General features: G+C 46.8%; 1 protein-coding gene across 28 annotated transcripts in view; it reads right to left on the bottom strand.

Moving 5' to 3' along the window:
* Nucleotides 1–14980, bottom strand: part of STYXL1 (serine/threonine/tyrosine interacting like 1) — a 54147-nt gene that overhangs the window by 10586 nt on the left and 28581 nt on the right. For 17 of the 28 annotated variants that reach the window (XM_008018388.3, XM_073012697.1, XM_073012696.1 and 14 more), the window contains 2 exons: nt 10399–10544; nt 2265–2410 (listed from right to left, as the gene is read on the bottom strand). In XM_008018388.3, coding sequence (XP_008016579.1) covers nt 2265–2410; nt 10399–10544 — 292 coding nt within the window. The remainder of the gene's footprint in view (nt 1–2264; nt 2411–10398; nt 10545–14980) is intronic. The other 11 variants (XM_037990482.2, XM_037990483.2, XM_073012700.1 and 8 more) reach the window with 1 other exon arrangement.

Consider the following 14980-nt stretch of genomic DNA (forward strand, 5'->3'; position numbering starts at 1 on the left):
GAATTGCTTGAACCCAGGAGACAGAGGTTGCAGTGAGCCAAGATCGTGCCACTGCACTCCAGCCTAGATGACAGAGCGAGACTCCATCTCAAAAAAAAAAAGAAAAAAAATTATTGAGATCATTATGGATTCACTTGCAGTGGTAAGAAGTAACAAAGAAAGTCCTTTGTAGATACACTGTGCCCAATTTCCCTAATGGCAACATTTTTGCAAAACTATAGCATAATGTCACAATCAGGATATTGACACTGATACAATCTATCAGTCTTAGCAGGTTTATCCAGTTTTACCTCTCTCTGTGTGTGTGTAGTAAGTTCTACAGAAATTCATCACTGGGCTGGGCGCAGCGGCTCACACCTGTAATCCCAACACTTTGGGAGGCCAAGGCGGGCAGATCTCCTGAGGTCAGGGGTTTGAGACCAGCCTGGCCAACCTGGTGAAACCCTGTCTCTACTAAAATACAAAAATTAGCCAGGCGTGGTGGTGGGCGCCTGTAATCCCAGCTACTCAGGAGGCTGAGGCAGGAGAATCACTTGAACCTGGGAGGTGGAGGTCGCACTGAGCCAAGATCGTGCCACTGCACTCCAGCCTGGGCGACAGAGTGAGAGTCCATCTCAAAAAATAATAATAATAGAAATTTATCACTATGTAGGTTCATATATCCACTATCACTCAAGACAGTAAACAGTTCCAACACTAAGGATCCCTTCTGTTTCTTTTTGTTTGCTTGTTTTTGAGACAGAGTCTCACTCTGTTGCCCAGGCTGGAGTGCAGTGGTGTGATCTCGGCTCACTGCAATCTCCACCTCCCTGATTCAAGTGATTCTCATGACTCAGCCTCCTGAGTAGCTGGGATTACAGGCATGCACCACCATGCCCAGCTAATGTTTTATATTTTTAGTAGAGACAGGGTTTCACCATGTTGGCCATGTTGGTCTCAAACTCCTGACCTCAGGTGGTCCTCCCACCTCAGCCTCCCAAAGTGCTGGGATTACAGGCATGAGCCACTGTGTGCAGCTCCTTGTGTTGTTCTTTTATAACCACCTCTACCTCCCCTGCTCCCTTCCCTAACTCTTGGCAACCACTTATCTGTCTTCTATTTCTAAAATGTTGTCATATGAAAAATGCTATATAAGGCCGGGTGTGGTGGCTCACACCTATAATCCCAGCACTTTGGGAGGCTGAGGCAAGAGGATCACTTGAGTTCAGGAGTTCAAGGCCAGGCTGGGCAACATAGTGAGAGCTCGTCTCTTTTTTTAAAAACTAAATAAATAAATGCTATATAAATGGAGTCACATTGTCTGTAACCATTTGGAATTATCCCCCTGCCCCACCCCTCGGCATTTATTCACTGGAGATCCAAGTTGCCGCACGTATCAACAGTTTCTTCCTTATGATTGTTGAGTGGTATTCCATGGAGTGTATTTACCACAGTTTGTCTAGTTCTTTGCCAGCCGGACAGCACTATGAATATTCATGCGCAGGTTTTGGTGTGAATATAAGTATTTGTTTCTCTGGGATATGTGCCCAGAGAATGCCTTTTAATATCTAGAAGCAGGAGGCAGAGGTGGGAGGCAGAGGCAGAGGCAGGAGCATCACTTGAGCCCAGAAGGTTGAGGCTGCAGTGAGCTATGATTGTGCCACTGCACTCCAGCCTGGGCAACAGTGCAAGACCCTGTCTCTAAAATGAAATAAAATATAAAATAAAATATAGCCTGGGTGTGGGGGCTCATGCCTGTAATCCCAGCACTTTGGGAGGCCAAGGCGGGCAGATCACTTGAGGTCTGGAGTTCGAGACCAGTCCGGGCAACATTTCAAAACCCTGTCTCTACTAAAAAACACAAAAATTAGCCAGGTGTAATGGCATACACCTGTAGTCCCAGCTACTCGGGAGGCTGAGGCAGGAGAATGGCGTGAACCCGGGAGGCGGAGCTTGCAGTGAGCAGAGATCCGGCCACTGCACTCCAGCCTGGGCGACAGAGCGAGACTCCGTCTCAAAAAAAAAAAAAAAAAATGAAAACCTAGCCGGGCGAGGTGGCGGGCACCTGAGCTACTCGGGAGGCTGAGACAGGAGAATGGCGTGAACCCGGGAGGCGGAGCTTGCAGTGAGCCAAGATCACACCACTGCACTCCAGTCTGGGTGACAGAGCGAGACTCCGTCTCAAAAATAAGAATAATAATAATAATAATAATAATACAAAAAATAAAATTTTAATATTAAATTCAAAAACACGAAATATAAATCAATTGTTTCTCTTTACTTACAAGGGCCCTGTATCCATGGAGACGTTGACATGGGCTTTGACTTTCAAGTCTTTCTGAATTTTGGGGTCACAGGCTTGACTGAAATTGCCGAGGAAGACCTCCCCTGGCATGATTTCAATGGGGTATGGCTGAAATGCATCCAGTTCCTGAAGTGGGGAGGGAGAAAGGCAGCTATGAGCATATTCCTCAGGGAAGACGGATGTCTATCTCTTGAAACACAGTTCATCAAACCAGTGTAAAAGGGCAGTTCCGGGACAGTGAATGTGATGGAGATCCAGACTTTGAAAGAGATTGGCACATGGAAACTTATGTGGGTGGCACAGGGCGAGTCATGACGAAGGGACTGAGCCACAGCCTCATGGTGCAGAGCGCTAGGTCTCAGCACTGGTGTTCATTTCCTCCATGGCATCTGTTTACACTTGGCCAGGTGCACAAAGGTTGCAGTGAGGACACTGTGGCCCAAAACTAACAACCCAGCATGTACTGGGGACTCAGGAGGATGGAGAGGGATAACTCTCTTATTACACTTGGAGACCATCAGAATTTCAGTACTGAGAGAGAGAAAGAGGAGAGAGAGAGAGAAGAGAGAGGAGGTTTCATCATGTTGGCCAGGCTGGTCTTGAACTCCTGACCTCAAGTAATCCACCTGCCTCGGCTACCCAAAGTGCTGGGATTACAGGTGTGAGCCACTGCGCTCGGCCCATCTTTTTCTTTTTCTTTAAGATACAGGGTCTCTCACTCTGTCACCCAGGCTGGAGTATAAGTGGCTCAGTCATAGCTCGCTGCAGTCTTAACCTCCTGGGCTCAAATGATTCTCCTGCCTCAGCCTCCCAGGTAGCTGGGACTGCAGGTGCACACGACCATACCCAAATAATTTTGATACTTTTATATTTTGTAGAGATGGGATCTTGCTATGTTGCCCAGGCTAGCCTCGAACTCCTGGCCTATAGTGATCCTCCTCCCTCAGCCTCCCAAAGTGTTGGGATATACATGGGAGCCACCCTGCATGCCCAGAAACGATTCTGATGAAGCCAGCATATATGTAGAGGGGTAGAGAGAACAAAACACCTACTTAAATGGGAGCTTCCTGAGTTCCAGGTCCAAAGTTATCATTAAAACTTTCATTTGCCAGGCGCGGTGGCTCATGCCTGTAATCCCAGCACTTTGGGAGGCCAAGGTGGGTGGATCACAAGGTCAGGAGATCGAGACCATCCTGGCTAACAAGGTGAAACCCCGTCTCTACTAAAAAACACAAAAAATTAGCCGGGCATGTGGTGGGCACCTATAGTCCCAACTACTTGGGAGGCTGAGGCAGAATGGCGTGAACCCGGGAGGCAGAGCTTGCAGTGAGCAGAGATTGTGCCACTGCACTCCAGCCTGGGAGACAGAACAAGGCTCCATCTCAAAAAAAAAAAAGGAAGAAAAAAAAACCTTTTGTTTATCTGAAACAAAGACAAGGATTATCTCTTCATTTCCCAAAGTGTGTTCTAAGAAACACTAGCCCTCCATAAGGCACTATGAAAAAAGGGTTCAGGGGTTCAGATAACCAAATGCAATCTGCCCCCCTATCTGTGCGTTCCACATCCATGGATTCAAGCAACCTTGAATCAAACATATCCAGAAAAATAATTCATGGTTGCATCTGTACAGAACATATACAGACTTTTTTCTTGTCATTATTCCCTAAATGACACAGTATAACAGTTATTTACATAGCATGTACATTGTATTAGGTGTTATGAATAATCTAGAGATGATTTAAAGTATACAAGAGGGGCCAGGTGATGTGGTTCGCACCTGTAACCCCATTACTCTGGGAGGCCGAGGCAGGTGGATCACCTGAAGTGAGGAGCTTGAGACCAGCCTGGCCAACAAGTGAAACCCCATCTCCACTAAAAACACAAACATTGGTCAGGCATGGTGGCACATGCCTGTAGTCCCAGCTATTCGGAAGGCTGAGGCAGGAGAATCACCTGATCCTGGGACATGGAGGCTGCAGTGAGCTGAGATCGTGCCACTGCACCCCAGCCTGGCGACAGAGCGAGACTCTGTCTCAAATAAAGTATATGGGAGGATATGCTTAGGTTAGATGCAAATACTACACCATCTTATATCAGGGACTTGAAGATCCAAGGATTTTGGTATCTACTGGGGGTCATGGAACCAATCTCCATGGATACTAAAGGACAACTGTACAAATGGACAGCCGTATCTATGATTCCTCTCTTGGAAACAAGGCGTACATTAGCAATCAAAGGTTCGAAGAAGTTGGGCACAGTGGCTGCTCACGCCTGTAATACTAGCACTTTAGGAGGTCAAGGTGGGAGGATCGCTTGAGCCCAGGAGTTCGAGACCAGCATGGGTAACACAGCAAGTCCTTTGTCTCTACAAAAAAATAAAAAATAAACAAAAATTTGCCAGGCATGGTGGCACATGGCTGTAGTCCCAGCTACTCAGGAGGCTGAAGTGGGAGGATCCCACAGGAGTGGAGGTTACAGTGAGTTATGACCGCATCACTGCTCTCCAGCCTATCTCTCAAAAAAAAAAGAAAAAAGAAAAAAGAAAGCTAGACGCGGTGCCTCATGCTTGTAATCCCAGCACTTTGGGAGGCCGAGGTGGATAGATCACTTGAGGTCAGGAGTTTGAGACCAGCCTGACCAACATGGTGAAACCTCATCTCTACTAAAAATACAAAAATTAGCCAGGGGTGGCAGTGCACACCTGTAATCGCAGCTACTCGGGAGGCTGGGGCAGGAGAATCACTTGAACCCAGGAGGTGGAGGCTGCAGTAAGCCGAGATCGCGCCATTGCACTCCAGCCTGGGCAACAAGAGTGAAACTCCATCTCAAAAAAAAAAAAAAAAAAAAAAAAAACAACACTCTCAAAGAAGTTCTGCAGTAGAGAATTCCACTCCCACTGGATAACTTGATGTTTCCGTGAGGCTCTGATTAAAGACCACTTTCTCCATTATTACACCATAGAAAATGCTGACCTTTGCCAAAGATCAAAATCAGTACCGAAAGTCCCCTGGCTCCAAGTCCGACTCAGAAATAAATCTTAAGGACCTCAGGCGTGTGGGTCCTTCAGAGCCACCTGAACTCAGCACATCTCACTCCCTTTCCCACAGCAGTAAACCCTCTGCAAGCCCATATCCTTCCCAAGCCACCAGCTTCGAAAGCCATTAGCAAAGAACAGACACCAAGCTGAGCCAGTTCTCAAGCCTGTGACACGGAGATGCATCACCCCACTGCCTGCGGGCAGGCCTAACGCTTACTCCAGCACGTGGGCTGCCCCTAACCCAGAGGCTCAGCTTCTGGTGCCAAAATGAAATCCCCCTTTCAATTTCCACTTGAAAAATCTCACTAAAAGGCCAGGCACAGTGGCTTACGCTTGTAATCCCAGCACTTTGGGAAGCTGAGGCAGGTGGATCACCTGAGATCAGGAGTTCAAGACCAGCCTGGCCAACATAGTGAAACCCCATCTCTAAAAATACAAAAATTAGCTGGGTGTGGTGGCACATGCCTGTAATTCCAGGTACTCTGGAGGCTGAGGCAGGAGGCGGAGGTTGCAGTGAGCCCAGATCGTGCCACTGCACTCCAGCCTGGGCAACAGAGATGCAGTCTCAAAAAAAAAAAAACCAAAACTCACAAAACTCCCATAGCAAATCTATCAACCCCTCTTCCTGGTTTTGAAACCAACTTCCTTTTCTGTGGTTGTGTGGGTTTGGCTGGGAAGAGGGTGTGACGTAGATAAAAACACACTGTACTGTAAAATGTGTGTAAATGCCCAGTGACACAATGCAAAGGAAACCAGTATCTCAAATGAATATGCCCAAACTGGGCACACTGCCTTACCCCAGAACCACCTCCCTCTTCCCCCACCCCGATCCCTCCTGAGTGTTCCCCACAATGAACCACATCACAGCCCCCGTCACCCACGCCTAAAACCAGGGCATCATCCCAGCCCCCTCTCTCTCCCATGCCCTCATGTCTGATCAGTGCTACCTCCTAAATCTTTCTTTCTTTCTTCTTTTTTCTTTTCACTCTGTCACCCAGGCTGGAGTGCAGTGATGTGATCTCGGCTCACTGCAACCTCCGCCTCCTGGGTTCAAGTGATTTTCCTGCCTCAGCCTCCCGAGTAACTGGGATTACAGGCATGGGCCACCACACCCAGCTAATTTTTGTATTTTTAGTAGAGATGGGGTTTCACCATGCTTGCCAGGATGGTCTTGATCTCTTGATCTCGTGATCCGCCCGCCTTGGCCTCCCAAAGTGCTGGGATTACAGGTGTGAGCCACCACGCCTGGCCTTTTAAAAAAATTTTTGTGTAAACAAGGTCTCACTATGTTGCCCAGGCTAGTCTCAAACTCCTGGACTCAAGTGATTTTCCTACCTCCTCTTTGACCTTCCAAAGTGCTACGATTCCAAGTTTGAGCCACCACAGCTGGCCAGTCACCTGCATTCTAAAGACAGCCGCAAACAAGTAACCCCACCCAACCCTCACAGCTACCCCAGCCACAACCCTGCGCCTTCTTCCCAATTTGACTAGACTAGGAGCAAAGGCAAGTTACAGGAATATGCATCTGTCAAAACGGACCATACCGGGCCTTTTAAATATGTGCAGTTCATCATGTCAGTTACACCTTACTAAAGCTTCAGAAATGAGGGGGCGGCGGTGATGAGTTATCAGCAGTGTAGGGTTTGCAGAGAAGAAATTAATCTCTCTGTACTCTGCAAAGCCAGGAAGGGGTCCTCCAAGATCAAGGAGGAGTTCCAATGAAGGTAAGACTTGATTCAGATTTGAGGTTGGAACATTAAACTGCCCTGGCTTACACTAGATTGATTGTCTTTACTTCCTTTATTTAACTGACTGTCCACCTGTTGAGCTGAAATTCACAGTGCTGTTATCTCAGTGGAAGAAGGGTATGTCTTTGTGAGCCAGACATGCATACCCTGGATCTGGGACCATGTCTGACCTCAGGCACAAGTCCCTATCTTATCACACAGGATCATTCTGGGATCCTGGTGAAGGAATGTGGGCTTGCGGGGCAGGAGACAGGGTCATGGGCTTCCATGGGGAGGGAGGAGGAAGTGGAGGAAATGCCTGGCAGGGGTTGAAGGGAGTCACTGCTGGCTGTGCTCTCTGGGAGATCCTCAGCCCCAGAAGGAGCCAGGGTGAGGCTGAGCTGGGTCCCGAGCAAACCAGCAGGAGAGGCCACCAGCAGCTCACATAGCCAGACGGGGCCAGAGAGCAGGAGCTTTCCCACCACTGACACGCAGTCAGGCACACAGACAGGTCCACTCTGGACCCTACTGCCAAAGGTCCTCTGCCCAGAAGGGGGGAAGAGAGCAGCTGTCCTTAAAGCTAACCCCCATCCCTCACTACTTTAAGTCCCCCAGCAAACCCTAGGCTGCCCAGCTCCGAGGCATGGGAAGAGATGAGACTTGATCCAGATTTGAGGTTGGAATATTAAACTGCCCTAGCTTCTACTAGACTGTCTTTTTACTTCCTTTATTTAACATTATTTCAAAACTATACACTAGTTGGCCAGGTGCGGTGGTTCATGCCTATAATTCCAGTACTTTGGGAGGCCAAGGCAGGAGGATTGCTTAAGGTCAGGAGTTTCGGACCAGCCTTGGCAACATAGCAAGACCCTGTCTCTACAGAAAATTTTAAAACTTAGCCAACTGTGGTGGCTTGCATCGGTAGTCCCGCCTACTCAAGAGGCTGAGGCTGGAGGATACTGAGCCCAGGAGGTGGAGGCTGCAGTGAGCTATGATTGCACACTGCACTCCAGCCTGGGCGACAGACTGAGACCCTGTCTCTAAAACATACATAACACCCAACTTCAAACATTAACAACTCATTGGCCAATTTTGTTTCCTCTATACCCTCACTGCCTTCTCACCTCGCTCCAGATTATTTGAAAGGAAATTCCAGACATCACGTCATTTTACCTGTAAATATTTTGTTCTGTATTTCTAAAAGATAAGGACTTGAACTTTATAATAACCATAACAATGTCACTACAACCTTCAAAAAGCAACAATTCCTAAACACAATCAAATATCCTGTGAATAGTCACATTTGCTGAGTCATTCTATACTATGACTTCGATTGAAGTTTTTTGTAACCATCAGGTGGCCAGAAAGTATGGAATCTGCTCACGATGTTGCTAAGGGCAGGAAGGGGAACACAGCAGAAGACAACTGTTAGAAAAAGTTAAAACCACTTTCTGTTTACATTCCATTGTGTTCAGACGCTTCAATAAGCCAGACATCTGTACACGGCACCCTCCGGAGACCAGGCCCTGCCTGCAAATCTCTGCACAGTCTGGTGCTAGCCTTACACAACTCCACCCAGTTCTCTTCCTCGAAAGCTCCTCCTCCTTCAGCTTTGGCTCTGGGAAGCTCAAGTGCCTCTTCTCTGGGCTCCAGATACCCAGGGCGTTCCTTGACATAGTTCAGCTTCCAGCCACTGCCTTCCCTACAGACAGGGCCACTCAGCAGCAGGAACTGGTATCTCAAAATTGTTTTCTTATGACAAAACTGGCCGAGTTGATAACGCTTGGAGATAGGTGATGGACAAAGGGGTTTCATACCTGATTCTTTTTGTATAAAAAAAATTATAATAGGCTGAGTGCAGTGGCTCATGCCTGTAATCCCAGCACTTTGGGAGGCTGAGGCGGGTGGATCGCTTGAGGTCAGGAGTTGGAGACCAGCCTGACCAACATGAAACCCTGTCTCTACTGAAAAAGAATTATAATAGAGATGGGGTCTCACTATATCACCCAGGCAGGTCTTCAACTCCTGAGATCAAGCAATCCTCCTGCCTTGGCCTCCCAGAGTGCTAGAACTACAGGTGTGAGTCACCGCACCTGGCTGATTTTCCCTTTTTTTTTTTTTTGGAGACAGGGTCTTACTTTGTCAACCAGCCTGGAGTACACTGGCATGGTAACGACTCATTGCAGCCTCGACCTCCTGGGCTCAAGCAATCCTCCCATCTCTCTTCTCAATTATTTTTTTGAGCCAGGCTCTCACTCTGTCACCCAGGCTGGAGAGCAGTGACGTGATCTTAGCTCCCTGCAACCTCCGCCTCCCGGATTCAAGTAATTCTCCTGCCTCACCCTCCCAAGTAGCTGGGACTACAGGTGGGCCACTATGCCCAGTTAATTTTTGTATTTTTGGTAGAGACAGGGTTTTGCCATGTTGCTTAGGCTGGTCTCAAACTCCTGAGCTCAAATGATCCATGTAGCTTGGCCTCCAAAAGGGGTGGGATTATAGGCGTAAGCCACCACAGCCAGCTCCAATTATTGATTTTTTTGTAGAGACAAGGTCTCACTATGTTGCCCAGGCCGGTCTCAAAGTACTGAGCTCAAGCAATCCTCCTGCCTTGGCCTTCCCAAGTGCTGAGCTTCCAGGCATGAGCCACTGTGCCTGATCAATCCTTCCCACTTTTGTGTATTTTTGTATCCTCTGGATCCAGCTAGGATTTGTGGAACCAGACAGCCAAGAAAAAAGAGGTGGTCTCGAGCCGTGATGCCCCGGCCTGTCTGACCTTGAAATCGGTCCACATCGAGCCTGCCCTCTTTGTTCACTGTTTCAACCAGACAGCCAACAATTCCTTATAAAGAACTGTGGCCGGGCACGGTGGCTCACTCCTGTAATCGCAGCACTTTGGAAAGCTGAGGCAGGTGGATCACTTGAGGTCAGTAGTTTCAGACCAGACTGGGCAACATGGTGAAACCCCGTCTATACTAAAAAAAAAAAAATTAGCCAGGCGTGGTGGTTCGTGCCTGTAGTCCCAGCTACCAGGGAAGCTGAGGCAGAAGAATCGCTTGAACTCAAGAGGCGGAGGTTGCAGTGAGCCAAGATCATGCCACTGTACTCCAGTCTGGACGACAAAGAAAGAGTGTCTCAAAAAAAAGAAAAAAAACAAACAAACAAACACTGGACCTGGACTCCTGGCAGCCCTAAATTCATGTCTGCAGCCCAGTCTCCACCCACCCTACCTCCTCCACTTTCTCTATATGCTCTGTCCCATCCTCCTGTTTCTCCTACTCTGTCACCCACGGGTCAGTCTCCAGGCCCATCCTTCCTGTCTGGGCCTGCCTGTGCTCAGCATTTGGCCCTACCTGAGGCATCCAGATGATCTTCTGGGTCCGGAGGAAGTGGTATGTGCCTGAGAAGCGCTCATAGCCCCCTTTCAGGATGTAGACAGGGTGGCGGGTGAGGCGGGTCAGGATCCTGCCATACTCAATGGCTGCTCCAGGCACCACATCTGAGAGTGGAGATCAAAGACATAAATGTCGCCTGTGTATCTGCCATTGGTCTAGAGTTGGGACAGATGGCCACTTTCTTCTGAAATGCAATTATTTTATTTATTTATTTTTTGAGATAGAGTCTCACTCTGTCACCCAGGCTGGAGTGCAATGCGTGATCTCGGCTCACTGCAACCTCCACCTCCTGGGTTCAAGCGATTCTCCTGCCTCAGCCTCCCGAGTAGCTGGGACTACAGGCGCCCACCATGCCTGGCTAATTTTTTATTTTTAGTATAGACAGAGTTTCACCATGTTTGCCAGGCTGGTCTTGAACTCCTGAGCTCAGGTGATCCGCCTGCCTCGGCCTCCCAAAGTGCTGGGATTACAGGCGTTAGCCACCACACCCAGCCTGAAACGCAATTATTTAGGTAGCTAAAGCAAGTATAGAGATGAGTTATATTAAAAATTTAAAAGTAGCTTACCACCAGGTTTTTTTGTTTGTTTGTTTGTTTTTGTTTTTGAGACAGGGCTTCACTCTATCTGGCTAGAGTGCAGTGGTACAATCTTGGCTCACTGCAACCTCCGCCTCCTGGGCTCACACCGTTCTCCCACCTCAGCCTCCCAAGTAGCTGAGACTATAGGTGCACACCACCACACCTGGCTAAATTTTGTACTGTTTTATAGAGACAGGGTCTCACTTTTTTTGCCCAGGCTGGTCTTGAACTCCTGAGCTCAAGCAATCTACCTGCTTCAGCCTCCCAGAGTGCTGAGATTACAGGCGTGCCCAGCCTAAGTTAATCTTCTTTTCTGTAAACTCTGAGGTATATAGTATGATACACAACATTATATAATATCTCTCTGAGTTTGCAGAAACTGCCAGCTCCAGTTAACCACTCATATGTATACATATGGTTTACATATTATACACGTGAATATATTATATTTATACCACATACATATGTAAACTGTATGCTGTATATCATACAATTCACCCATTTAAAGTGTATGATTCCAAACATACAGACCAATGGAACAAAACAGATAACCCAGAAATAAAGCCACACACCTATAACCATCTGATCTTCAACAAAGTTGACAAAAATAAGCAATGGAGCTGGCCATGGTGGCTTACATCTATAATCCCAGAACCCTGGGAGGCAGAGGCAGGAGAACTGCCTGACCCCAGGAGTTTGAGACCAGTGTGAGCAACATGGCAAGACCTCGTCACAAATAAAATTCAAAAAATTAGTTGAGTGTGGTGGCGGGCACCTGCAGTCCCAGCTACTAGAGAGGCTGAGGCAGGAGGATCACCCAAAGGGAGGTTGAGGCTGTAGTGAGCAATGGTTGTGCCACTGCACTCATCTTGGAGACAGAGCAAGACCCTGTCTCAAAAAATAGCAACGGGGAAAGGATTCCCATTTACTAGTCAATAAATGGTACTAAGATAACTGGTTATCCACATGCAGAAGAATGAAACTGGACCCCTATCACCATACACAAAAATCAACTCAAGATAGATTAAAGACTTAAATGTAACACCTCAAAACTATAGAAATCCCAGAAGAAAATCTAGGAAATGCCCTTCTTGACGTTGGCCTTGGCAAATAATTTTTGGCTAAGTCCTCCAAAGCAACTGCACCTTCTCGACATTGGCCGTAGCAAACAATTTTTGGCTAATCCTCCAAAGCAACTGCAACAAAACAAAAATTGACAAATGGGACCTGAGGACACTAAAATGCTTCTGCACAGCAAGAGAAACTAGCAGAGTAAACAAATAGCCTGCAGAATGGCAGAAAGTATCCACAAGCTATGCATCCAACAAAGATCCAATATCCAAAATCTATAAGGAACTGAAATCAAGAAGCAAAAAACAGCCTCTGATGGTTAATACTGAGTGTCAACTTGATTGGATTGAAGGATGCAAAGTATTGATTCTGGGTGTGTCTGTGAGGGTGTTGCCAAAGGAGATTAACATTTGAGTCAGTGGGCTGGGAGAGGCAGACCCACCCTCAGTCTGGTGGACACCAGCTAATCAGCTGCCAGTACAGCTAGAACATAAAGCAGGCAGAAAAACATGAAAAGACTATACTGGCCTAGCCTCCCAGCCTACATCTTTCTCCCCTGCCATATACTTCCTGCCCTCAAACATCGGACTCTAAGTTCTTTGGCTTTGGGACTCAGACTGGCTTCCTTGCTCCTCAGCTTGCAGACGGCCTATTGTGGGACCTTGTGATCACATGAGTTAATACTCCTTAATAAACTCCCCTTTATATACAAACACACATATATATGCACATGTGTGCGTATGTGTGTATATATGTATATATGTGTATGTGTGTGTGTATATATATATCCTATTAGTTCTGTCCCTCTAGAGAACTCTAATATACAACCCTATTAAAAAGTGGGCAAACGACATAAACAGACACTTTTCAAAAGAAGACATACAAGCAGCCAACGAACACGAAACAATGCTTGACATCACTAATCATCAGAGAAATGCAAATCAAAACCACAATGAGATACCTTCTCACACCAGTCAGAATAGCTTTTATTAGAAAGCCAAAAAATAACAGATGCTGACAGGGCTATGGAGAAAAGGAACACTTACATACTGTTGGTGGGAATGTAAATTAGTTCAGCCCCTGGGGAAAGGAGTTTGGAGATTTCTTTGTCAAAGAACCAAAAATAGAACTACCATTCAACCCAGAAATCCCGTTACTATGTACACATCCAAAAGAAAATGTTATACCAAAAGGATACCTGTGCCCATATGTTCATTGGAGCACTATTCACAACAGCAAAGACATAGAATCAACTCAAGGGCTCATCAACAACGAATCGGATTTTTTTTTTTTTTTTTAGATGGAGTCTTGCTCTTTTCGCCCAGGCTGGAGTGCCATGGCGCAATCTTGGCTTACTGCAACCTCTGCCTCCCTGGGTTCAAGCGATTCTTCTCCTGCCTCAGCCTCTCGAGTAGCTGGGATTACAGACGTGCACCACCATGCCCGGCTAATTTTTGTATTTTTAGTAGAGACGGGGTTTCATTATATTGGCCAGGCTGGTCTCAAACTGCTGACCTCAAGTGATCCACCTGCCTTGGCCTCCCAAAATGCTGAAATTACAGGCATGAGCCACTGTGCCCAGCCCCGGACTGGATTTTTTAAATGTGGTACACCTATACCACAGAATACTACACAGCTACTAAAAAAAAGAAAATCATGTCCTCTGCAACACCATGGATGGGGCTGGAGGCCATTATCCGAAACGAACTAACACAGATATAGAAAACCAGATACTACATGTTCTCATTTATAAGTGCAAGCTAAACATCAGGTGCATATAGAAGTAAAGATGTGAACAACAGACCCTGAAGAATACAAGGAGAAGGACGGAGAAAGAGGGACAGGGGTTGAAAAACTACCTATTGCAGCCAGGCGCGATGGCTCATGCCTGTAATCCCAATACTTTGGGAGGCCAAGGCAGGCGCATCATTTAGGCCAGAGTTTGAGATCAGCCTGGCCAACATGGCGAAACCCCGTCTCTACTGAAAATACAAAAAATTAGCTGGGTGGGGTGATACACGCCTGTAATCCCAGTCACTTGGGAGGCTGAGAGCAAGCGGAGACTGCAGTGAGCCAAGATCATGCCACTGCACTCCAACCTGGGCAACAAGAGCAAAACTCCATCTCAAAAAAAAAAAAAGAAAAAAAAACCTACCTATTGGGTTCTATGCTCACTACCTGGGTGATGGGTTTAATCGAACTTCAAACCTTAGCATCATACGATATACCCACGTAACAAAACCGTACGTGTACCCATTAATCTGAAACTTGAAAAAATATACAATTCAGTGACTTTTATTATATTCAGAGTTGTGCAACCATCCCCACAATCAATTTTGGAATGTTTTCTTATGTATATTTATTTGAGACGGGGTCTATGTTGAACAGACTGGTCTCAAACTTCTGGGCTCAAACAATCCTCCTACCTCAGCCTCTCAAAGTGCTGGGATTACAGGTGTGAGCCACAGTGCCTGGCCTAATTTTAGAACATTTTCATCACTCCTACAAGGGACCCTGTACCACTAAGCAGCCATACCCGTTTTTCCCCAAACTCCCAGCTCTACTTAACCACTCATTTTTATGGATTTGCCTATTCTGGACTTTTCATATAAATAGAATAATATGTGATGTTTTGCATCTGACTTCTATCACTTACCATGATCTCTTTAGTGTTCATCTACATTATAGCACTTTTTTTTTTTTGAGACTGAGTTTTACTCTGTCACCCAGGCTGGAGTGCAATGGCACAAACTCGGCTCACTGCAACCTCAGCCTCCCTAGTAGCTGGGATTACATGCACCTGCCACCATGCCCAGCTAATTTTTATATTTTTAGTAGAGATGGAGTTTCACCATGTTGGCCAGGCTGGTCTTGAAGTCCTGACCTCAGGT

The sequence above is a fragment of the Chlorocebus sabaeus genome, chromosome 28 (assembly GCF_047675955.1).
Source record: "Chlorocebus sabaeus isolate Y175 chromosome 28, mChlSab1.0.hap1, whole genome shotgun sequence".
Classification (NCBI taxonomy): domain Eukaryota; kingdom Metazoa; phylum Chordata; class Mammalia; order Primates; family Cercopithecidae; genus Chlorocebus; species Chlorocebus sabaeus.